Source organism: Homarus americanus, unplaced genomic scaffold (assembly GCF_018991925.1).
Source record: "Homarus americanus isolate GMGI-L3 unplaced genomic scaffold, GMGI_Hamer_2.0 scaffold57980, whole genome shotgun sequence".
Classification (NCBI taxonomy): Eukaryota; Metazoa; Arthropoda; class Malacostraca; order Decapoda; family Nephropidae; genus Homarus; species Homarus americanus.
Window position 1 is genome coordinate 23,316,254 of NW_024716703.1, and position 27,062 is coordinate 23,343,315.

The 27,062-nt window shown below is 39.0% G+C and overlaps 1 protein-coding gene across 5 annotated transcripts in view; it reads left to right on the top strand.

The window, feature by feature from the left end:
• LOC121858339 (solute carrier family 49 member 4 homolog) overlaps positions 1 to 27,062 on the top strand; it is a 121,240-nt gene that overhangs the window by 21,581 nt on the left and 72,597 nt on the right. For 3 of the 5 annotated variants that reach the window (XM_042354737.1, XM_042354735.1, XM_042354740.1), the window contains 8 exons: positions 7,013 to 7,287; positions 8,514 to 8,667; positions 11,331 to 11,421; positions 13,836 to 13,948; positions 20,963 to 21,100; positions 21,618 to 21,747; positions 23,774 to 23,882; positions 24,932 to 25,118. In XM_042354737.1, coding sequence (XP_042210671.1) covers positions 7,013 to 7,287; positions 8,514 to 8,667; positions 11,331 to 11,421; positions 13,836 to 13,948; positions 20,963 to 21,100; positions 21,618 to 21,747; positions 23,774 to 23,882; positions 24,932 to 25,118 — 1,197 coding nt within the window. The remainder of the gene's footprint in view (positions 1 to 7,012; positions 7,288 to 8,513; positions 8,668 to 11,330; positions 11,422 to 13,835; positions 13,949 to 20,962; positions 21,101 to 21,617; positions 21,748 to 23,773; positions 23,883 to 24,931; positions 25,119 to 27,062) is intronic. The other 2 variants (XM_042354738.1, XM_042354739.1) reach the window with 2 other exon arrangements.

Consider the following 27,062-nt stretch of genomic DNA (forward strand, 5'->3'; position numbering starts at 1 on the left):
GTCCAAATATCCAATACCTTTGAGCAGTTGTGTTAAGCAGGAGCGCCCCTGCATTTAAACCCGTAAGCAGCAACCTTACAAGGTTACTTCGTATTAGAAACTCATTGCGGCATCTCTGGGATAATACTCTCAAGCACTTTACATATTATGCTGGTCAGGCTCATCGGTCTATAGTTGTTCGAGTGACGATCGCCCTCCTGAAGATAGTAACTGCGGCGTGCTTCACTTTCCATTCATTTCAGTAAATCACGGTGGTTCACATCCAGGCATTAACAAACAGGACTTAGGGACTCTGCAAGCTCGTTGCACAACTCTCTTAGCACTCTAGGATGTACCACAAACAGCTGCACTTTTATTGGAGCTAAATGATTGTTTATTTCTAATACCCTTCTGTGAACACAATGTGGGTCAGTGCTGTGTCGAACTGTCTGAACTCAAGCACAGGAAGGTTAGTTGCACCTCTCTTAGAACACCGAGGAAAAGAAGCTGTTCAATGCCTCAGCTTTATCCTGGCTGTAATCTGCGTAACTACCATCCACCAGCCTCAGGTCTGATACTCCCTACCGTTTTCACTTCCGACTTTGCATAGCGGTAAAACGCTCGGTTTGACTTCTGACCGCTTGGGTAAACCAGCCCTGAACTCCTTTTCAGCCCTCTTCTATACCTATCTTTGATTGGTTTCGGCTCTGTGCCACATCCCCTCCTGTCTTGTTTATCGTTTGACCCAACCCACGCTCTGAATTTCTGGTTTTCAAATTTTGTCGACCGCTGCATGGTTCATGTGTAGGGGTCCCTCTATTCCTAGAAGCACTGGGTTTGGTCTAGGTATATATTTATCGATCAAATGTCACTTATCAGTCATGACATTCAGAGTAGTGTCTGCGTTCTTGTACCTAAATGGGTCAGGCCAGTTGATACCCCCCTCATATCTCTTCTTCTTCTTCCTCATCCCATTGTAATTTCCCTTGTAATATTTGCACCTTGGCCTGGCCTTTATCCTGAACCAGGTAACAGTTAAATCAGAATGACAACACTATATGGGTGACTGGTGCCAAATGGGGCAAGGTAAATTAGCTTGGCCACCATATACCCTTCTCGCTTGTTATGATGAGGTAAAGTGGCTTAAGTGTTTGTTCCCCTCTCATGTGTCAATTCAAACATGTTGTACTATCTCTCAGAGTTTCTACAAAAGAGTAGCAGGTTGTCTCAAGTCATTCGGGGTGGACTCTGTTTCTTCCAGTCGATGTCGCCATAGTTAAAGTCCCCCACATATGGAGTGGCTAGGGTTGAGCATTGTCATAGTTTATTAAGGTTCTTAAGTTCCTTTGATTTAGTGGGCCACAGTTTGGGGATCTGTAGATAATTCCAAATGATAAGTAAGTCCTCTCTTTAATTTAATTTTTACACCACTTGATTAAAACAATCCCTCCCTGTACCCTCGCCTGGCTGGCTCCTAAGGTCTTGGTTTAGCATAGATAAATCACAATTCCTTTTTGCAAAAGTTTCTTGGAGAAAGGTTCGTAATGAGTCATATCCAGCAATGCTGAACTCACATTCCTCTGGGTCGATTCTCTGTTCTTGCACAACAGTTCTACAACACCTGGCTACCATCTGGTTGGTACCAGTAGTGTTTCAAAAATCCTCTACGAGAAACGTGTCAGTATTAGTGCACACATTCAGTTTCGGTGAATTTGTTCTCGGTAACGTCTCTGTTTCAGCAGTAACCCCGCCCCCACCCCCCCATTCTCAGAAGCTGCAGCATTGCTATACACTGTATTTTGCAGGGTGGTTAGAAATGGGATTGTTTACACGGCGCTCGCTCCTCCTGTCCGGGTAGGCGGGGCTGGTGCCGCCTCCGGGTGAGGGTTAGGAGCGGGTGGAGGTGCACTGCTGCCCTGGCCTTCTGTGTCGGCACATTCTTGCTTCCCACTACCTCCCCTGGGAGGAGAACTTATGTACAATTCGTCCCTGTTCTTCCTTGACTCCTCCCTCTTCTGCTTCAAGTCCCGCAGGAGCTTGTGTTGTTTCCTCTGCATTACCGTGTGATCTGGGTGTACTATGGGTGGTAGGTTCAGCAGGTACAGTGGGTGGCAGGTATAGCGGGTAGTGTCTCTAGGTGGGGTGGTACTATTATAGGGGTATAGCGTAATGGGCAGCGGGTAGAGGATTGGGGGTGGCGTCCTAGCGGGTATCTTAGGGTGGGTATAGTTTTTTTTTTTTTTAGGTTAAGGTGGGGAATGAATGGAAGGCATGCTGGGGCTCAAGGCACAGCCAGACATGAGGAATAGAGAAGTCACAACATATAGTCGTGGGGGGGAAAGGTTGGAAAAGAAGTTTAATAAGTTAAACAAAGGGGGACGACACCCCTTGTTTTACATATTACAGAGTTTGTTGGCTAACTAAGCTAACCTAGGATTTAGGATGAGGTTGCACAATGGTTATTTTAGTAGACAATGACTAGATTGGTTTTACAATTACAAGTTTATTAAAATCTTATACTGTATTACGTTATGGACTCACTAGATTGTGACTTGTTAAATGTGAACTTATATCATCTAAGTTTTAATCTAAGGTGGATCACTGTGGCGGACATAGATGGGTCGCGGGTTGGGTTGTTAGTGCGGGCAGACTCCGGGGCCACCAGGCGTGGGGTCTCCCTCCGTTGATGTCTTCCCCGCGTAGGTGGTCTGGGCTGTGAGGGTCGTCCAGGAGCTTGTCCCAAACCTTCTTCCCTAGGCGATGGAACCTGACGTTGAGGGCCTCTGTTTTATTTCTTAGGTGGATGGTTTCCACTGTCTCCTGGTAGGGTGGCGCTTGGCCACTGGCTGATCTCAAACACTTGTTTTGGAAGCTCTGTAGTTGTTGTAGTCTAGTCTTCCCGAGTGTGACGAGTGGTATAGATGGGTACTCCAACACAGGCCTCACCAGCGCCTTGTACAGGTGGACTTGTATCTTCTCTGGCATCAGCTTAAAACGTTTTAATTTGGCTGCGGCGACTTAGGCTTTATTTAGTCTGTCCTTCACGTGGGGAATGATGCCCGTCCGAGAGATGATGAGGCCAAGCAACCTGCCTTGTTTAGAGTACTCAATCTCTTCATCGTCGATCATCAATGGCGCCGGCTTGAATTTGGCTATGGGTATGACCTCGAATTTCGTTATGTTTGTTTTTATTTTCCATTCATTTTCATACTCCGAGATCTCCTCTATTGCCCGAGCAGTGAGTCGCGCCATCCTTGCTGTGGACCTTCCTGGGCAAGTGACGATCTGTGTTACATCGTCGGCATACATGACGTACTCGCTGCCGACGATTGGGGGTGGCAGGTCAGCCGTGTAGAGTGTGTCAAGGGTTGGTGAGAGACAAGAGCCCTGAGGCACGCCGCTCGATAGTGAGAATTCTTCTCCAAAATGTTCTTGCATCTTGATTTTGGCTCTGCGGTCCGTAATGAAGTTGCGCAGCAGGCGCGTCAGATTTTCGGGTAGTCAGCAGGTACTGTGGGTGGCAGGTATAGTGGGTAGTGTCACTAGTGTGGGTGGTTGGTATAGCGGGTACTGTGAGTGGTTGGGGAATGTGGGTGGTTGATATAGCCTATAGCGGGTGGTGTAGGGCATGGCATGAAGCGTGGCTTACATACACAAAGTCACGTGGGCTGCTACCTGATCCTGTTGTGACAGGCGATACCTAGTGAACCTCTCCTATTCTCCCTCACTCCCTCCTCTACTCTTTCTCTCGTCTAATCTTCCTCTTTCTCAATCCCTCTTTTCCCCTTCCCCTCCTTGTCATCCCCTCTTCTACTCTTCTTCACTCCCTCTACTACTCTTCCTGCCATCACTCCATTACCTTCATCTAGTCTTTATCCCTCCTTATTTTTCTTCACTCCAATACCCTCATTTCTACTCTAACGCCTCCTGTCAATATCTGCACACATTCTCCCTCCATTTTTTTCCTTCCTTCTTTTCCTCCTACTCTCTCTTCTCTTCTAATTACGGAATTTAAAAAAAAATAATGTTTTTTCTATGCATGGATTAACACAAAATATATTGTTACCAATTTTATGTTGAGTATTAATCAATATGTAAGTGAACTGTGCACCAAATGAGATCTTCAATTAATTATTTACTTTTGAGCCTTTATAATTTTATATTAATCGAGAACTAATTAATTGAATATGAAAGGGATCTGGGCAAATTAGAGAAAGGTAAATTTGCATCTCATCTCACGAAAGTCGAACCAACAGTAAAGTGAAGGAATAAGGAATGGCACTTGTATTTTTGGAAAGAAGAAACATGACAAAAAGTTGTATCCGCATTCCCAATGTATTGAAAATTAAGAGAGAATACATTCATTTATAAGTAAAGGAGCTGTTTCTGTACCAGGCAAGAGGTATAAAAGGATGATCCGGCAACCAGCCAACAGTACGCAGTGGTGACGAGCTGCCCGATGAGGCCGACCCAGGTCATGTGCCGACCTCCCAACCAACGTAACCAGCTCACACAATACACTCCCATCCTATCCACCTTCCTGTTTGCCTGACATGATCAGCCCATTTTGCAGGGACGGATCCAGGAATATCAAAAGAGGGGGTCCAAGATATTGTGGGTGGGGGAGCATGTGCACAGTGAGCCCATCCAGCTGGGGAGTTTTGGGGGAGATCACTGTAAGCTCCTCAAGAATTTTTTGTTGAAACCTGGCCAATATCATGGGCACTTTGAGGCCATTTTGAAGCCATGTGCACTTGATATTAGGAGATATTCTGAGGTCAATAGTAATTACTTTTTACTACACAAAAATGTCTGAGCATAAAATGGCATTAAGTTATATGATATTTACGAAGAACACAATAATGTTCACCCTTAGGCTGCATTTACACCAAGCCAGTCAAGTCAAGTCAAGTCAATCAAGTCATTTGACTTGATTGACTTGACTCATTGCCGTTCACACCGACTGAGTCAACCTGAGCCAATCAGGACTCAGTACCCAGACTGATTTCGAGGAGGATTAACGCATATTCTCTCGCTGAATTAGCTGTTTTGCTGTGGATTCGGTGTCGTAAACGCAAAAGGAGGACTCGAATCTGGATGCATGAACTCAACACCAAAAGACCCCATTTTAGAAGCTTCAGTCATTTATTCCCAAACTTGGTGAACCATCAAGACAAATTCTACAATTTCTTTAGGATGACAGTTGAAAACTTCAAAAAGCTGGTGGACGCTCTCGAACTAAATTTATCAGGACGTCAACCTGCATGATGTACACACCACTGTGGACTCGGCGTGACTGATGAAGAAAATGGGCCCAACCCCATCTGTGACTTGACGTGACACGATGCGACGTGACTTGACTTGACTTGACTCATCTGGTGGGAATTGTTTCTGAGAATATACATTGGAGTAAATGTGCATTAGAGTGGCGATTCACGATGAGTCATGACTTGACATGACTTGACTTGACTTGACTGGCTTGGTGTAAATGCAGCCTTAGGAATTGTTACGAATAAATCACAGTTGTGTCTAGCATTCCATTTTAAACACTCTAGCCTTGTCCACCTGCCATGTACAGTTTCATCACAGCGAAGGACTGTGAAATGTTTACTCCAAATTATTTAATATTGGACATGAATTCCATTTGTGTTGGGACTGATTAAAATTGTCATCACATAGATGTCACTTACCATTCTTATTGACTTCCCCGCCTCCTCCTGACCTAACCTCAATTATCCTTTCATAAATTATACATGAGTTTTGCGTGTGTTTAAAATTCTGTTATATAAAAGAATGTGCTGATGGTCAACGCTGCCACTTAATACATGAAACATCAGCGAGACACGCTCGGTTGGGCGTTTCCAACAGTTACCAAGATATTCTTATTTACTGTATATATATATAATTTTTTTTTTTTACGAGAATTAGCCCACCCGGGCACAGGTAATTTTACTGACCCACATCAAGGCCTGGGGGGCAATATAATAAAATATAAATCAGTAATAATTATAATGATGATTATGATCATAATATTAATAATAGTAATAAATTAATAAAAATATATAAAAATAAATAAAAATTCTAATAAAAGAAAATAATACAAATTTATATAAATTATAAATAATAATAATAATAATAATAATAATAATAATAGTCATAAATAAATGCAAATATAAAACAAATATCAAGAGTGAGAAATTCTATACAGTATGTATGTTGTGTTGTCAAAGTAAGAGAAACAATTGAAACCCTGCAATTGTGTGTAAATGAGGCAGAAAGTCAGATCAGCAACCTGGGATTTGGTCACAATTTTTGTGACACCATATGACAGCAGGGTCAATCATTACACAACACATTATGATTCCAATGTATTCCCAGGCGGTAGTGTAGCGTACGAGATGCTTGGTTCACACTCAGGATGGGATGGAGAAAGGAAGCTCACAATGTGCTCTCTGTATACATATTGTATTGGATGTACAGTGCAGCTTGGTGCTGGGAAGTGGCAGCGTGGATACAAGCGTGATGTAGAGAGAGCTGGTTGGTGAGGGTGCTCAGAGGAGGACAAGCTTGTGGGTCGCCATGCTCGCCGGCGGGAGCGAGGGCCGCCAGGCAGGAGCGGAGGAGGTGGTGTTGCTGGCTGGTGTAGGTAGAAAGAGAGGTAGGTCACCACGAGGTCAGGTCTTATACAGCGAAGGTAGGCGTGGCTTAATAGTTGACCTCCGTCATGCAAGGCGGCGCTGGTTGCTGACCTAGACCACGAGGCATACACTGGGGAATTCGCGGGGTCGGCTACTCAGCGACAAACAGCGTTTGTAGGGGAGGAATCCACTACAGTAGTACCTCCCTGATTGGTAGCTGCCTACTACCTACTACTCTACCTAGTTGTTTCAGCTCTCTGTATAAAAACAAGTGGTACAAAACAGTAACTTAACCAGTTAACATTATGATACACATGTTTCACAAATCATTTTCAAATCTTGGTGTTAGCTAATACACAGATCCAGTCACTGCTAGTAAAACCTTGCATTTACAGTTACAGGGCAGAGCAAAATAATGGAGAGGGGCGAAGTACAGTTTATACCGGATATGGCTGATGCGTCTTCCAAGCTATCTTACCCTGCCGTTCTAGACGTGAACATTCTCAACATTAATGTGGCTGACAAGGTTGTGACAGTGATTAAAAACCCTGTTGCAGAAACGGACCCCAACAGTCCGTCCATTACAACAGCTCCACAAGATGAAGCTTACCAAACATACTCCACAAGATTTTGGATTTTAGCAGTGTTTTCACTCATTGCCTTTTTACAAGTGAGTATGATGTTCATTTACAGCATATTGATTGTTTTGAATCAACAAATCGGATGAATGACCGGAATGCCGTGTCCTTATATGTTTAAAGGGGTAATATTCTCCAAATTATATTAATGTGGTATATATGTTGGGCTCAGAAACCGAAAAGCGATTGTATATATATATATATATATATATATATATATATATATATATATATATATATATATATCTTGATAAAATCACACGGGAAAATGGAAACAACGGAGCACCTTAGCTTTCGTCTTTATTCAAGACATCTTCAGAGGCAACAGGACTACATGGACAGAGAGAGGCTTAAATATACAGGGTGACCTTAAAAACATGAGGTCAGGTCATAATGATGTCATCCACTAATCCCCACACCAACACACACGTAGAGGAGCTTAAGAGAAGGGGGTTGACGTGACTAGTCAGGGAAAAGGGAATCAATGGAGAACTTAACTTACGTCTTTATTCAAGACATCTTCAGAGGCAACTGAAATACAAAGACTGAGAGAGAGCTTATGTACACAGGATGACCTTACAAAACATGAGGTCAGGTTAAAAAAACATGACTTCCACTAATCCACACACCAACCACACAGCAAACATAAGAGATTATCAAAATTTATCTTATCCACGTTTCTATTGCGGATCTACATGATATATATATATATATATATATATATATATATATATATATATATATATATATATATATATATATATATATATATATATATATATATATATATATATATATATATATATATGCTGATAACCACAAGGAAAGAAGAAAACACGAAGTTCCCAAGCGCTTGGTTAAGCTGGATCCCTGTCATTAATTGATGAAATGGAGCTTAGATTACTTTTACTTTTATCCTTTTCGCCACTGTTCAGCTTGTTAGCTGCTTGGGTGGTCGGTCGCATCTCTTTTACACATTGTTGGCAAGTACTGGGCATGCACTGGCTTATGAATATATTGGAATCTGCTCCAGTGTTGGTCAAGTCTGGCCTTGAATGAGCTCATACTCGGTGCCGTCACAACGCTCTCTGGAAGATTGTTCCAGAGTTCACAATTCTCACTCCGAAGCTTTATCAAAACAAATTTAGAATTTTATTTATACAGTATACTGTATGTCCTGAATGGTATCTAGGTGCATTTCGACAAAGAACAATATTTCTAACTACCATGTTATTTTATTCATTAAGTCTATTTTCAGACTGTAGTATGGGGAACGTTTGGACCAATTTCCGAGTCTGCATTGGTAGCATTCCCTAGTTGGACAGAAGCCACTATAGCTGCTTTTCCAAACTGGGGACCTATTATTGTTGTTTTGTTCACCATTCCCATGATGTGGCTCACTCAAAAGCTAGGTAAGAGTGCTGTAGCTACTGTATAAATGAGATGAAAATAATAACATTAAAGGATAAAAGAAATAAAACAGTAACACATACTAAGTGCTGTAATGAAAATAATACTTTAAACATTAGGATTGAAGCCATTTAGCAGTAGTGTAATGTATGTGCAATGTTCCATCAGATTAATTCCAAAGATCCATTACCCATGGTCCAATATTATTTTGATTTTTAGAATTATGAATATACAGGTAAATGTAATTTTTAAAGAGAAAAATGAAATGTTGCATGACTTTGTTACATGTTAAAATATATATGAAGTACAGTCAACAAAAAATATTTCTGCACCCCTGGGTCTGACTGAGGTCACATTCATTTGGTAAGGTTGGTACAGTACTGTATTTCTGATTGTGCGACACATTGTGTTAGCGATACAATGTACAGTACTGCATTCTGTACATCACATATAGTCAATACTGTATACAGAGAAATTAACAGGAATCACCCTAGTAAATATGTGTTGTTCAGAATTCTTGGTTCAGTGTGTCATATTGCATAACGCTGTAAAGGTGCAGACAATTTTTTTTGTTTACTGTAGTACTGATAATGGTTTTAATATACAGGTATCTGTCGTTTAGCAATCAGGATGTGTTCCTGAAAAACAGATCACTAAGTGAACAGAAACATGAAATATCCTAACAAGGGATAACGGGGAATAATATCCGTGGAGATGGCACGTAATTGTGTAGTCGAGTCGTCGACTGGCCGACTTGCCACCCAGTAGCACTCATGAGTGGGTGAGGCTGAGCTGTGAACTAAGTTATTGTTCAACTCGTAACTTCAGGTAGATACAGTATACGTAATTTTCTTTTACTCTCTTACATGCATACACAATCGTTCATACAGAAAGTAAAAACAAACAAAAGTACGGTAATCATTATCAGGTCAAAAAAATAAAGGGAACAAACAGTTCTTACATGGTCAGCAGTTAGCCCACAGAGCAGGGGAGCAGGAGAGGCATGAGGGATCACTCGCTTGATCTGTCTCGTGTCCCATAAAATGATTGTCAAATGCTAACGCATTATTTTTTCTTTAAAGTTATTTATTATTATTATTTTTATGTATTCCTCACATTTACTGGTACAGTATACATGCGACACAGTTCATCCAGACAGTCACCAAGCTGACTCAAAAGACGTGTGTGGCTGCAGCCTGTATGCTGTGACATCACATAGGGGAGAGGAAGAGTGCGGCTGGCCAGTCACTGCCTCAATACAGACCATCACTTTCCACATATACTGTACATGGTACACCCATGCTCTTCATTCTATAGTTTTATAGTACAGTACTGTATACTGTATAGTAATATATCCATTAGCCGGAATCCCTCAAAGCCGGGAACTCTCCGATAGCCGGAATTGAAATTTTCTCGGAAAATCGCTCCCAAAGCCGGAATTTTCTGGAAAATTCCGGCTTTGGGAATGATTTTCCGAGGGGCACATTTTTGGAAAAAATCAGAGAAAATTTTTCCGATTCCTGGAAAATTCCGGGGATGGGGAATTTTTTCCCAGGTTTGAGAGATGGAAATCAGGCGCAATTTCTGGAAATTCTGAGAAAATTTTTCTGGCACCCAGAAAATTCTGGGAATGAGGGATATTTTTCTGGGTTTGAGAGATGATGTAATGGGCAATTTCTGGAACTTCTGGGAAAATTTTTCCGTTACCCGAAAAATTCTGGGGATGAGGGATTTTTTCCGGCTTTGAGAGTCGTCTTGTTACCCAGAAATCTCTCATTCCCGGAAGTCCTCTGCACCAATTGTTCCAGCTAACGGAAATATCACTTATAAAATATGCTGTACTGTATACAGTATTTTTTTTTTTTTTTTCTTACGGGGATTAGCCCACCCGGACACAGGTCGCTGACCCACATCGAGGCCTGGGGGGCAAAAATGTAATAATAATAATGATAATGATAATAATAATAATAATAATAATAATAATAATAATAATAAATAATTGTCATAATAATTCATAATAAATAAAATTTATGATAAAACAAACAAAAATAAAATAATAAAATAATGATAATAATACAGTAACTGTAATAATAATAATAATTTTAATAATAAAGAACTATAAATACAAAAACGAAAAAAGATCAAAAGTGAGAAACGATATACAAGTATGTATGTTGTGTTGTCAATGGTAAGAGAAACAATTGTGACCCTGCAATTGTGTGTAAATGAAGCAGAAAGTCAGATCAGCAACCTGGGACTTGGTCACAATTTTCGTGATGCCATATGGCAGCAGGGTCTACCATTAGACAACACATTATGCCTCCAATATCTTCCCAGGCAGTAGTACCTCCCTGTTTGTTGGCTGCCTACTACCTACTACCTAGTACAAGTAAAGTATTTTCTTTATTTCTAAACCACATTACAATATTGTAATGATGTGCATTTGGAGCACAGAATCCCCACTTCTTCCATCTTCCCTGCTGAATTTTTTACAGTGAGTTGAAGATTGCTTAAACTTAAAATTGCAGATCGTTAGCAATTTTAAATTGCTAAACCAAAATATCTCTAAATAAACAATCGTTAAACAACAGATACTTGTATAGATAGGACTTATTTCTATATGAATTGGGTGCCTTATATTAAATATTTTGTTTCTTGTTGACAGGTCTTCGGTTAGCGGTGTTAACATGTGCCATACTGCTCACAATTGGGACGGTGATTCGATGCTTCTCTTCTCAGGAAACCCCATTCACTGTGTGAGTTACCTAGATCAATTAACTTTCTGTCTAAACTAGAGATGGTATATCAGCTGATGATTGTCGTTTATGAGAGAAATGTTGTTTGTTAAACTTTAATCTTATATGACAAATTATTCTGGTCTTCCTTCCCTCTTTTCCTGCCACCATATTGAGTGGTCAGTCATATAATATACAGTACTTCAAACTTTTTTACAATTATACACTACACGTCTTATTTATTTTTATGACCAAATATCTCTCAAGTGTGACTCATGTAATATCCCACCAGCAGCTATGATTTGAAACCCAGGACACCCTAAACCAAGGAGACTGAACTACTTCAGTGATTACTTATGTCCTCCTGTGCAACCATCGACCTTAAAAAGGGAGATTAGATGTAACAGTTACTCCTTAAGGCTGAGTAGTATAGTTCTATGACATTACACCAGCAGTGTGGAATCTGGAGTTCACTTTACATGCTTGGCTTCACAGTGCAATGCAGGACCACCTCTCTCCAGTTGTTTCCTTTGTTTGATTCAATTGTGGGTCTTCTGGCAAGTAAAACTATGGTTAAAAATTACTCAAGTAGCCCTTACTGTTCTTTATTGATAAAACTAAGTACAGGTAATACTTAGTATTTTATTACCTTATATGCCATTATGCAAGAGCATACAATGTTACTAAAGGCAGTGTACAACCAGTGTGCCAGTTTATGAGGCTGCCATCACTTGCTCCTTCTCAGGGAGTGAATCTTATTTCACAGCAAGTAACCCAGTCAGTATTATAAAGTGGTTTGATATGTTCTAGGCCTGCCAGAAAATTACACTAGTTTCAGTTCTGAAAGAAGTTTAAGGGACTTGTTGTGTCTACTGCCTCAGGAATGAAGAGAATCACACTAAATACCTTCCTTTGATACGTTTTGTGTTTTTTCTATTCTACAGTATATCCCTTTAGGGGCCTATTAAATGGTTGGTGTTGGATCATGATGGTTTTCATAGCACCTCCTGAGACTGGTTCAGCAAAGGTTACTTAAGGTTCAATTTGGGTGGCCTTTCATTCCATCTGTTTGAGCCCATTTCCCTTAAATCTTGGTGTTAACTTTCCACTGTCCATGTCCAGAGTATACACTTTTGGGTCCTAATCATAAAGGCATATTCAAGGAAATGGAATGGAAAGGTTGAATTATTTATACCTGCTTTTCTCTCACTTTACAAGTGTTCTGAATATGTTTTGGAACAATTTATTTAAAATGAGCGCCAAATAATTCCTGGGCCCGGTGGAGAAATTTCCAACAGTTCTCCACCTGTGAGCTATACTGTATATATTGTGTTATGGTTATTTTTCAACTCATAGTTTTGGGTAGATACACGTAATTTTTTTTTTACTCAGTGATATGTACACACAATCCTACATATATACTGTATACAGAAAGTGTAAAAAAAAATAAAAATAAATAAAAAATAATTCTCATAAGGTATAAAGAGGGTTCGCTGCGTGGAGTACTGTTACTAGGGATAGGCAGCGAGGCAGCGTCCCAGCTGGGCTGTATTGCAAAGGTGAGCATTGAGGTAGCCAGCATCCCAGAGACTGAGATGCAGTATGTACACAAAGTTGCAAAAAAATTTTCTTTTCATGCTTTCGTTATTGCGATTTATATGCTTTCACTATTGCTGTTTATATGTCTACAATTTAAAGTTTCAATGTTACAGTGTAAAGTTAAAGTTACTTTTCGGGGTGAATCTAGTGATCTCAACAGAGCTTCACAGCCAGTTGCCACAGTTTCATACAGTATTGTTTACCTGTACTAATTAGCTACAGTCGACATCAGTTCTACCTGATACAGTGGTTTGCATATTTTGTGGAATGTGGCAAATCTGTATTAGTTTATAGCATAGTAAAATTGCCAGAATGGCATGAAAGAACCTTGCAATAGTAGCCAGACCAAGGAAGCAAAATAAGCAGTCCCTCACTATCTTTGAATGCAAGCATTTCTTGCATGCTTAAAGTTTTAATAAAGATTATCAAACTGGATGCAATTGGCTCCTATCTTCTGACTACTGGGTCACGGTGGTGTAGCGAGGTAACGTGTCTTAAGGAGACAGAAGGGAGATGAGGTTCTGTGCACCAGGTAGTTGACAGATATTGGCTGGGGTGAACTAAAATCGTGCCGGACCATGGGAGGTGCTGGACCATGGAATCCCGGATCAGGGAGGTGCAACCTGTACAGGATACAATACACGGCTGTCCTTGTTCTAACTCGGTAATACTGTACTACAGTATAGAAATTCCAGAGTCAGTCGTGGTGTCTATTTACGGTACTTACATGCACCTATGGTTATTATGTGTCATACAGTTAAGGAAATATAGCTGTTATTGTTGTAAAAGGTTTTTTCGTAACGAACTATCAATAACAAGTTATTATCCATGTTTAGGTTGTGCCACATTAGCTCCATATTGTTTGCATTTGCTGCCTGCATGACATTGTCTCTACCTGCCATGGTTGCTGCAACTTGGTTTCCTCCAAACGAAAGGATCACTGCCACTGGTAAGATAATTTAATATCCATTATATATTTTTTCACCTCCATTATTTCTAAATTGGGAGACTTGTAATTTTCATGGTCAGCAGCATGTAGTTCTTGTGATTCAGTTATCTAAAGTATTGTAGAAGTGGACCAAGGGGGTTTGAGCGGTTCTTATAAACCCTCATTTCTCATGAGACACTGCTCAACTCAGCCAGGTTGTTGGGATGATAAAATGATGTCCACTTTTTTGTGCATACAGTAAAGCAAATATTTTTTAAATGGAATCATTTAAACATGAAGTTTATATAAACAGAAACTGTCTAATTTAAAAAACTTTTTAAAAACTTTTTAAACTTTTGGTATCCTCTTTGCCACTAATCGACTGCTTGAGCGATTGTCACATCTCCGTTACACAATGTTGGCACAAAGACGTGACTGACCATCCAAGGTAATGCAACATATTTGAGATATGTTCCCTATGAGTGGAGGAAAGTGTGTTGGCTTTGGTTAAGTGCTGGTGACCCAACTTCAGATACTGATCTAACCGCTCCAGGAGCTGTGACCTCTTTGGAGATGACAACCTCAGAGGTAGACCTGACCAGATTGGGTACCAGTAGTGAGATTGTAGCTGGTAACCTAATATGGAAATACCATACTGGACATAATAGAAGAGAATCTTAATATTTTCAAAAGCATTTTCCTTGAAGCCCAATACTGTAGCTATAAAATACCATATACTGTACTGGAAAGACAATTGAGATTGAATAATAATAGTAATGACTCCCTATGAATGAATAAGTGAATAAATGGTATACAGTACTGTCCCTGTACAAGCAGCCCTCACTAAATGCAATCCTACTACAAGCATATTACTGTACCTCTATACTAAAATTTCCTATACCTGTATAGTGTATATACCAAATCCCCCCCCTCAGATTCCAGTAATATCTCTCTACTCCAACAAATTCACTATATTCCAAACTACTCCAAAAATAATCAATGTGGTACTGTAATACAATGCTCTAATGTGACTTAGCAATAAAGAAAATATAATATAAAATTATCAAATAAGAAAAATGAGGAGTAGGAAGTTAATTCTGTATCGGAGAGAAGGTTAGGAAAGGCGGGTTGCTGGCTGGACCGAGCGGAAAATTCCCACCTCCGGTCTCATGATCCCCATAATTCTCATATTATTTATGTTCATCTGAACTATAAATTATTCAAAACATAGCAGTAAGGTTCATTCTTGTCATGAGAGCATGAGATCTCATTGGTCACAAAGTCCTACAATCACTGAACATGTTATGTGTGGCAGATAAAGTGAATCAACTGAGGCTGAATCATGCTTACAAAATTTTCAACAGACTGTACCAAGAGTATCTAACAACAAACTTTGTAAGGATTAGGGATGTGAAATGGCAGGGCACTAGAAGGGGGGGGGGTAATCAAAATTTTTGGGTACTTGGTGTCAGCAGTCAAGTACAGTATGTATATATACAGTATATAAAAAAAAACTCTTCTTCACAGCTATAAAGGACTAGAACAAGTTATGTACCTGACCACATCAAAACCAGTACTGTAATGGTATCAAACAATTCAAAGCTAAAAAATAAAGATGAAAATAGAGCAATAGAAGAGAGTGAATTTCTATTTTATTAACCACAGTAAGTACGTACTGTACTGCTGAAGTGATCTGCCAGCCACAGATAGTCCAAGCACAATGTAATGCTTCTTGAATTTATCCAAAACATTTTACAATTACTCCTGTAGATATACTATTACTAATTAGAGACTAAGCTTAAACCTAACCAAAGAACCCTAATGGAAATGAGTATCTGACAGCTTTGTTGGCTATCCTTGGTCAAATTGCCTTTCTGTTTACCATTGTTGTTTACCTACACTGTCTAGGTACAGTAGCTAAAACAACTGTCTGTGCAGGTGGGGGTCGATATGCTCCGAAATTTTACATGTGACTAGTGACAGCCCTCATATACCAAAATTTATCGTCCTTGGTCTCATATTGTTTCCCACAAAGTATGAACAGATAGTTGTTTTAGCTACTGTACATAGGAAACTACAGTATATGCTCCTACAGCATACATACACCAAATACCGGTATCCTTTGCTTATATGCACATTCACTCTATGAATATTGGCTTATACAATAAGAATATTCTATTTTTACACCTCTTTCTCAATGTACAAAAGCTATTCTTCCTTATATGAATAATATATTACGGTATTGTACCAAATTTATATTTTATTATTTTTTGATGAGTTACAGTACTAAATTACAGGAGTTAGGTACTAAATTATGATAGTTAGGTATGAACCTAATTTTCCCCATGTATTATGTATGAATATTCCCTTAACAAATGGTTTTCAAGGAACCTAACCCATTTGTATAGTGAGGAGTACCTACCTACATTACCTATATTCATGATGAACTGTACTATAGTACATGCATAATTTATATAAATGTCTATCCAATTGTAAACCTGTCTTTTACTTTACTGAATATTGTATTATTATTATTATTATTATTATTATTATTATTATTATTAGTGTATTTTATATCATTTAAGAAAGATGCTAGATCCTCTGATTGATAAAAGTTACAATACAGGCAGTCCCCAAGTTACAACTGTCCGACTTATGATCATTCGCACTTGCAAACAGGATACCAATACACTGTACCCTCATTAATTCGGATCATGATACAGTAATTTGGTTTTTAGCTTAATTCATATTTTTTTTTCAAAAAGGAATTACCGGTAAACAATTTGAATTCGGAATGAATCTGAAATAATCGAATGGTTCCAAAGTTGATTACACTATAGGAATTTATTGTGAAACAGATCAAGATGAATGAATTATAGAAATAAAATATGGTGTGATTATAAAGGATGTCATCCCAGCAAGGGGTAAATTCTTTGTCAAAATAAACTGAGAGATTATGGAGGTTCACCTACAATACCAGACATGGAAGCCTATGTAGGAATGCAGCTGAGTTGTGGACTTTAAAAGGTCCTTGACACTTAAGTCCTGTCATCAAGACACAAAAGCAATTATCGTAGTGATAATAGTAATAATAATAATAATAATCACATTATTATCATTAAGCCTATACAGTGATCCCTTGGTTAACGAACGCCTCGGTTAACGAAATTTCGGTTAACAAATTACCTTCCATAAGAATATTCAATTCGGTTAACGAAAAAAATTCGGTTAACGAATTTCTTACAAATTTTTCCCAACATGTTTTCGCCTGCTTTCGCCTGCTCACCAGCTGTAGTATTAGTCCGCCAATACAGTAATCGGTTAACGAAATTTTCGGTTAACGAACGACCTTCTGAAACAAATTGTGTTCGTTAACCGAGGGACCACTGCAATTAGAATTACAGTACCTATATCACTTGACAGTGCAATGGCACTCATGCCTAGCCACCTCCTTGTCATGGGGGACTTTAACTATGGTGACATACAACTTGAGAAATGAAACTGTGTCTAATGACCTTAATAATCCCACTACTCTTTTTTTTTAGAAACTCTGAGGGACAATTTTCTATTCCAACATGTTAAAGATCCAACTCGCTACAGAGGGGCACAAACACCCAAACCGCTGAACCTAATCACAACTCAAGGAGGGTCTGTTTCCCAAGCTGGAACACCTAGCCCCCATTGCTACCAATCACCACATAATGCTGCCCTTCAGATTTAAATGTTACTTGGTTCATGAAAAAAGCAAGTCAAGGTTCAAATATTACAAGGGCAATTACGAAGGGGTAAGGGGTACCGGGTATTCACTGGTCTGACTCACGAAGATATAAGAATGCCGACATTATACTGAATATCATAGCCAATAAAGTGAACCGTTTGATTGATAAATATATACCCAAGACCAAACCCAGTGCTTCCAGGAATACAAGAAGACCGTTACACATGAATCTTGTAGTGGTTGACAATCGTCACTCCACGAATAATTTTAGACCAGTAAGCCTGACCAGAGTACTAGAGAACTTTATAAGAGATGCAAAGGACTACCAACACGGTTTTATGCCAGGACGCTACTGCTCAACACAATTACTCAAGGTACTGGATGTTTGGACTCAAATTCTTGAACAGGGCAGTAATATCAATAATATATACCTAGATTTTGCCAAGGCTTTCAACAGTGTACCCCATGAAAAGGTGAGATTTAATCTGAAATGGTACGGGATTCAGGGAAGTGTCCTAGCATGGATTGGAGATTTTCTTCATGATCGCAAGCAGTATGTGGTGATAAATGGCATGAAATTGTCATGTGTAACCGTGACAAGTGGGGTATCACAGGGCAGTGTACTGGCCCGTTGTTGTTTGTTTGTTTCATAAATGACATTCCAGAGGCTTTACACTCCTCTATACAAATGTTTGTGGACAATGCCAAGTTATTCAGGGAAATTAAGAACCAAACAGACTACGAAGAGCTACAGAAAGATCTGTCAGCTTCAAGAGTGGTCAAAGAAATGACTGCTAAGATTCAATGTCACAAATTGTAAGAGGATGCACCTAGGTCATACCAACAGTAAGGAGGCATATCACATGTCCCAATGGGATATGAAAAGGACCTGAGTGTGTATGTTGACAATGAACTGAAGTTCTCAGGCCATTGTGAGAAGAAGGTGAATCAAGCAGCTAGACTAGTAGGTCTTATAAGAAGGTCGTTCAGATATCTAGATGGTCCATCCCTCATAACAATCTTCAAGAGTGTGGTGCTTCCCCACCTGGAGTACTGTCACACCATCTGGTCCCCAAGCAATGCTAGAAACTGTCAGTCGATTGTAAATGTCCCAAGAAGGGCCACCAGACTGGTGCCTGCACTACAGCACCTCAGTTATCCAGAGAGATTAGAACTCCTGTAACTGCCTAGCTTATGCTACAGACGGGCAAGGGGTGACCTAATTGAAGTGTATAAACATCTGAGAGGGCACTACTCAGTTGAGAGTCCATACCTGGAGATGGCATACTCCCACCCCATAAGGGGTCACAGCTCAAGGATGAAGAAGCCACAAATCCAGAAAACTGTGAGGGAAAACTTTTTTGGAGTGAGAATTGTGAACTCTTGGAACAACCTCCCAGAGAGTGTTGTGACGGCACCGAGTGTGGACTCATTCAAGACTAGTCTTGACCAACACTGGAGCAGGTTCAGATACATTCAGGAGCCAGTGCACTGCATGCCCAATACTTGCCAACAGTGTGTAACAGAGAGCCAGTACAGTCGTGAACAGAAGTCCTGTCGCCCCTTGTGCTGTTCCGCAAACCAAGAGATTCAGACTCATGAACCCGAAGCAATAGACACTGGTGCATTATTCTGCCAATAAATGCTTCGGATTCATGAGTCTGAATCTCAGGGTTCGTGGAGCAGCAGAAGGGGCGACAGGACTTCTGTTCACGACTGTACATGCCCAGTACTTGCCAACAGTGCATAACAGAGACGTAACCAATCGCCCAAGCGGCTAACGAGCCTGTCAGTGGTGAAGAGGATAAAAGTAATATACAGTGATCCCTCGGTTAACGAACGCCTCGGTTAACGAAATTTTGGTTAACGAACTGCCTTCCATAAGAATCTTCAATTCGGTTAACTAACAAAAATTCGGTTAACGAATTTCTTACGAACCGACCTCAACATGTTTTCGCTTGCACTGGCCGGGCAACCAGCTTTAGTAGCAGTCCGCCAATACATTAATCGGTTCTAGGGCTTAAATTCCTTACTATTTTAGTAAATATCAAGAAGTTTATACTATTCAATAATTTTAAAAGTTTAATATTCAATTTTTTAGTCATTTTAACAATTATTGAACATAATTGAAGGTAAAGTGACTAGTTTAATGCGCGGCATCCAGCCTCTTAACACAGCAAACAGGCGTTAGTCTCTCTCTGTTTTCACTGGAGGTAACATCTTGCTTGAGACTCTCTTCAACTAAACGCTTTTTTCTGTGTTTCCAAGCAAATTATTGGTCATTTTGAAATATATTTTACATATTGACAATATATAATGCAGTGCAGTGTTGATTTAAAGAAAATAATCTTGAAATACACCAAGAGAACTAAAATTTTATGGGTGAAATGGTGCCATGGGGTGACTTCTCTTCCACCCCAATGCCTTCTCTTCTTCCTTCTCCTCCACCCCCATTCTAATTCCCATCATCATCATCATCATCCAGGAGCCTTCTACATGCACACCTCAAAGTAAGTGAACTTTTCTACCATTTTTGTTGAATTTAGGCAATTTTCGGTGAGCTGGAACCAATTACCCAAAACCCATTGAAACAATGGTTTCGGTTAACAAACTTTTCGGTTAACGAACAACCTGCTGGAACGGATTGAATTCGTTAACCGAGGGACCACTGTATACACGAAAATAACTGTTGCTTGGGATAGAAAAAAAAAAAAAAAATTGTTAATACGCCTGCAATCGTCTCACTGCTTGGTGATTTATGCGCTGGTGCCAAGTCACCTTCATTTGTTCTGTAATTTGTTTACCAATGTTGAATTGTTTTCTTTATTAAACAATTAATATTCATGTATAATACGTAATAATGCAATAAATCTTCATTTGTTCAGTATTTTGTTTATTTACCACTGTTTTAATCATTTTTTTTATTAAATAATTAATATTCATGTATAATAATAATACAATACTTCTCGAGTCGTCTGTATACATGTGTAATTTCTATTCGTGTAAAATAATAACTTACAATTTGTCGCTGATACCAGCGACAGTTAGTGGTGACAAAACGGACTTGATATTGGTAACGAAATGGATTGGTCACAAAATGGGGTGTATCCGTTCTGACTTATGAACAAATCGGCTTATGATCAGGGTCCAAGAACATATCCCTGTCGTAAGTTGGGGACTGCCTGCATTATTTTGATTAATATTTCCCTATACAGTACTACAGTAATTTAGAAATGTAGCTTTTTTAAATCAACCTCAGTGGTGTCCAGTGATTCTTAATTACTTGTCATAATGTGAATTTCGTTTGTATTTATCAGCTGTTGGGGCTCTCATGTGCCAATTAGGGGGTGCTGCAATGTATATGGGGGCCCTGGTTGTGAGGTCTCCCAGCAAGATTCCTACAAATGAGGAGCGAGCGGAAATTCGTAGTGATATAATGATACTCATGTATATTCGTAAGTAAGAAATAAATTATTTAATCTCAGTTTAACATAAATTGCTCTTGACAGGATTTTTAGGTGTACATAATGAAAATTTGAAAGAGAAGTCCTATTCATAAATTGTATGTGGTAAAGGCATTTCATATCCTGATATTACTATTAATTGAAAGTTATTGTATTAGGCTTTTTGAAATTGTTCTTTTTATAATACAGTAATCTTAAAAAAAAAAACTTACAATTAAATATTCAGGTTTAGACTAAGTACCTATAATGTACACACATTTCATACCTCCTATTCCATCACTTGTGTACAGTACTTATACAGTACAGTAGTGTACTCATATTCTTTCTTTAGATGTAAACAGTGTCCTTTTATTAATTTTCAAACTAATGCTCTCCTTACATATAAACTTACTTTAAGTGTAAACTCAATTTAAATTTAAATTAATTTTTCTCTATTAATGTAAACTCCTGATCTTTAATTGAAAATTAATTCTTAAATCTTTATATGAAGAGTACATTTTGCCGGCAGACTTTGGTGCTGCCGCTCTGTTGCTGCTGATTGTTATTGTGTATTTCCCAGCCAAGCCACCAACCCCACCTTCAGCATCATCAGCAACAGAAAAGATAGACTTCTTCAGTGGCATCAAGGGCATCCTCAAGTACAGTATTCACTAACTTTACTACATGATCCCTTAGCCCAGTAATGCTGTTATCATTACAATGTCATTATTTGAGCTGATTGTGACTGACTTCACTCAAGCTTGACTGGTTAGTAAGCTGACATGTGGTGAAGAGGATGAAGTAAGTCATGTTATATGTGTCCTCACTTACTGTACAGCTGTACTGAGCTGTTTGCACATTGGAGTCACAATAAGTCATGAATTAGATACCAGAAGACATTGTGAATTATCATTTTATGAATTGTAGTTTAATTTATTTAAATGGAAATAATTAGGTTGGTTTTGGACCCCCCAAAATATGCATAAACTTTCAAAACTGCTGTAAGGAACACTAAATATCTTACATAATGCATAAAAAATACAGTACATAATACATAGATATGGTACAAAAATTAGTTCTACATTACATTAACGGAGCTGCCCAGTATGGGCCAATAGGCCCGCTGCAGTTTCCTCCATTCTTAGGTTCTTAATCATCCCCTGACTGATGCCAATATGTCAACATCAAGACAGCCAGCACAATACTGGATGGGAGATTAAACAAAGTTGCTCTATATGCTAGTAACATGTACGGTACTGGTTGGTTGTAAGTGGAGGGGGGAAAATGATGCATAATAATGACCATTGTACTGCCAGGCACGAGTGAGCAGTTGACTTGTATGTGTTATGGATTTTCATCATTTTTTCTCGTATAAAATAATTTGGATCACAAATCAAGTATAATAGGTGGAAAACATTCATATAAAGAGCGAGCATCTCAAATAAGTTGAATGCTACCGGGAATTTTTTTTACACAAGGTGGAGAGCGCTGATTGACTGTGAGCATACATGGGTATATTGCTCTCTTTGTCAGAGAGAATGTAAACAAGGATGGCCGCTGTCGGCAAGTCCTGAGTGTTCCGTCTTGTAACTTCTGCCTTGTATTACGGATTTCCATCATATTTATTTATATTTTTTCCTAGTAAACAATAACTCCAGGAAAGGACGAAAGAGCCTCCATAACAAATAAGTGTTAAGCAGGGTAAAGCTAAATGGGGTATGACTGTAATTAATTGTGATAGTTTTTATACCAATAGACCCGAGTCCGTAATTTTTGTTTACCATAATGGACCCAATTCCATTATTTTTTTACTTTAACGCACCCGAGTCCGTAATATATAAACCTAGTCCAAATGGGTCAGTGTCCATTATATCAGGAGTATATTGTACCTTGATGCATTTCCTTACCACTGATATTAGCTTGATACATACAGTACAGTACTTATACATTTTGTAATGTTGAATCTCAGCTGTTTTAAGTTTCTGAGGTCATATTTACCCATTAAAGGGAATTCAGAGAAAAAAATGCAAATTGTTCGGAGTCATATTTCAATTTATAGCAGGTTTCTATGGGAAACCAATGTCCGCTAAACATACGTTCAATTAACACACTGCATGGGGTTTTCAGGAATGCATCATGTACATTAAGTGGAAGATGACTGTATGTATTTTATGTCTATCTTGAAGTTTCACCATGTGTTTCATAAGTGTGTTTCATTTGTGTATAATATTAGTTTCTCTTGCAATTTTCTTAAGTCCTTTATTATTTGCATGTTTATACAACAGTTAAAAGTTTATTTAAATTTCCTGCTCATTAAGAGTATTTTTGGAAGTTTGGTAATAGGCCACTGGCCTCCTTCCTTCTGCATGGCCACCTCTCGTTTGGGTGGCCATTATATAAATATAACCATATGTTACTTGTATTGTGAGGGTACTAAAGAAAAAATCCCAAGTTGTACAGAAATGCTTCTAGCAAAGGACAAGTTCTGTATTCATTAGTCTTCCATTTGATTTTATATTTATATTGATTTCTTTTTATCAGAATAGTATGAGTATTTAGTCAGCTAATACCAATTTTTCATGAAAAAATATTTTTACTGTACTGTATGTATAATATTTCCAAATACCCGTACTGTTATACATCCATTTGGAATTTATATAGCTACACAGTGTATATCTTTCACAGTAATGTTCAACAGCTGTTGGTGATAATAGCATATGCCTTCTCATTTGGTATCCCTGCTGTTTGGATTGGAGTCTTGAACCTGTCTCTAATTGACATTCAAATACATCAGGTAGAGTCTGCATTTCTGTTGTTGAATGAATATTTTGTTTTGCTGGTCATTGTGTTTTTTATAGTTTAAGATTTTTTTTTACCCTTTCTTCTCGTGCACATAATGTAGGAGCTTACTTTCTCCTCCTACAGTTACTCTATATTTTAATGCTAAGGATACTGTATCATGATAAAATACCTGTACATATGAAGAATTGCACAGTATTAGTGATGACCTACCCGGTAGACATGCATGCAAATATCCATTTCTGTGGTAATGTCTCCAAAGACTAGAGAAGAATGCACATCATCATCATGATCAGCATCAAGAAAATTAGATATACAGGGGGCCCCCCAAATTCGCTGGGGTTAGGTTCTCATAATGGCCGCGAATAACATTTGCGGACGGGGGAAGGGGAGGGGGTGCATTTTTACTTGTGTACAAAGAAATGTATATTTCCTTTATTGTTTGCCCTTAGGACACTTATATCTTGGGTGCTGGTTATTAAAAAGAAATAACATTGGTAAAGTTTTGGGATGTAGGCTTGTGGGGTTATGAGATATTGGTTCAAACTCAGGATGGGTTGCAGAAAGGAAACTCACAAAGTGCTCTCTGTACGTATACATATTGTATTGGATGTACAATGCAGCTTGGTGCTGGGGGGTGGCAGCGTGAGTCCAAGCGTGGTGTAGGGAGAGCTGGTTGGTGAGGGTGCTCAGAGGAGGACAGGCAGCTTGTAGGGGGCCAGGGTCGCCGGCGGGAGCGAGGGCCACCAGGCAGGAGCGGAGGAGGTGTTGCCTGCTGGTGGCTGTAGGTAGAAAGAGAGTGGTCACGGCAGGGTGAGGTCTTATATAGCGGGGTTAGGCGTGGGTTGATAGTTGACCTCCGCTTTGTTAGGCGGCGCTGGTTACCGACCTAGACCACAAGGCTCAGGCTGGGGAATTCGAAGAGGGTCGGCTACTCAGCGACAAACGGCGTTTGTAGGGGAGGAATCCACTACAGGCTTACTGATTTAGCATGTTCATTTGAAGAACTAACTACTGATGTAGCTAATAATTCTTCTTTTACAGGAGCAAGCCATAGGGGTAGCAGTGACAGCAGTGGTGTGCTCTAGTCTAGCAGCATTTATCACTGCCAGAATTACAGATAAGGTGTATGGGCACTTGAGAGTCACAATTATTGGGTTCTTGGTGTTATCATCACTTTTCTTCCTCTGGTTCCTTCTTCTGTCAACTCAAGTTATTGTTCCAAGCCTTGGTAAGAATGTATTTGTTTTTTATTAAATATATTTATCACTTATGTTATTTATTATTTTTTTAAGCCATTTAATGCTGTAGCACAGGGTGGTTGGAATCAAAGCCAGGACACACACACACACATATGCATGCACACATTCATTCATTCATTCTTTGCAGAGGCAATTCAGGCTATGTAATGAAAATTTTCTGTAAAGCTTAGGCAAAAGAAAAATTACATTTCAAATAATGCAAGGGTGAAACAAAAACCTTTATCTATCACATATGAACTCATACATGGAAATACATTATTGCAAACTCTCTTTGGTGTCAATTACAAAGTACCATGTATTCTCTGTTTTAGTGTACAGACATTAATATTTGCATGATTTTTTTTTCTATGTACTGAAGTTTTCCTTAACCAGTGGTTTACTACTGCATACAGTATTATACTCTTGAACACAGTGTTGTACGTTGACGCCGTTAATTTAACGCCGTCAGTGGACGGCGGCAACTTTTTGTTAACGCTGACTCCATCAACTTTTGGGGCAGGTGATGCTACAGGTGACGCAGTCAACTTTTCACCCGAGCGGAGCGTCAAGCGTCAATTTGTTCGTCAACTTCTAAAATTTTTTATTTTTCCAAGTTCTATTTTCAATTATCTTGTTATAAAGACGACCGACAAGGCCATGAGGGAGTTGTTCATCAAATACAACACCCTCATCCCCTCTAGTGCTGCCGTGGAGCACATGTTCTCCATGGGCAAGGGCGTCTTGAGGCCCAAGCGCAGCAGAATGAGCGACAAGCATTTTGAGATGCTAGTATTCTTGCGGGGGAACAAATGAACAATTAAAATGATATAATATGAATCATAATAAATTATTAAAAATGAATGAATATTTTTTTATTTTGCATATGTTACTCCCATACACAGGAGAATACGCGCTTCGGGGCTGCATTTGTACGTCACTGAAAACTCGTTGACGTTAGGTGTTGACGCGTAAAACACAGCTTGTACAGTATTGATTATCCATAGGAATAAATAGCATGTACAGCACAGGCACTTCTGTAGATGTGTAGCAATAATCAGGGCTGTGGAGTCGAAGACAAAACCTTCGACTCCGACTCCGACTCCTCAAATTTTTATGCTTCCGACTCCGACTCCGACTCCTTGGCCTATTTGTAACAACTATTTCTACCATCCTAATTGTAATTTGTATGTTGTAACCTGCATAGGTAAAAAGTAAAACACCGTGGCTATACTGCTTTATTAATGATCTGGACGATATTTAAGAACTACAAAAAGATGATAGGCTTGACTTTCAAAGTTTCAATCAAAAGAAAAATAAATTTATTAAGAATTCAAGATATTAACTAGAAAACACCATTTACATGTATATCTAAAAGTTCGATCTCAGCATATGAATTTTGTTTAAGCTCATAATCTGATGTGGATCTAAATGATGATCCTACAATTCCTTTTAAAGTAAAGTTATATATTTATGTACATTAAAGAAATGAATACCTTATTAAGGAAAATGGATAAACCTTACATGATTAAGTTATTAAATTAAATTTGCCTTAATCTCACCAAAAACAGGTTGTAGCTAATTGTTTTGTAACTGAGAGCCTCTGTGCAGTTTTCAACAAAACAAAATTTGATATAATTCAAAATTTCAAATGATAAAGAAGAGACTAACGTCCAAAATTATAGTGCTATACTGTGCCTGCTACAATAAATTCATAATAATGCTTATAAAATGGAAATAAATTCTTTTAATAATTTAAGAAAATTAGTGGGATCAGTGGAATCACTGCAATGAATATGCCTGAGTTCATATATTTGTTCTTAGGAACAGAATAGCTTCAGTCGGAGTCGGAGTCTGGACAATTTTACTGACTCCGACTCCACAAGCCGAAATTTCCTCCGACTCCTCGACTCCGACTCCGACTCCGACTCCACAGC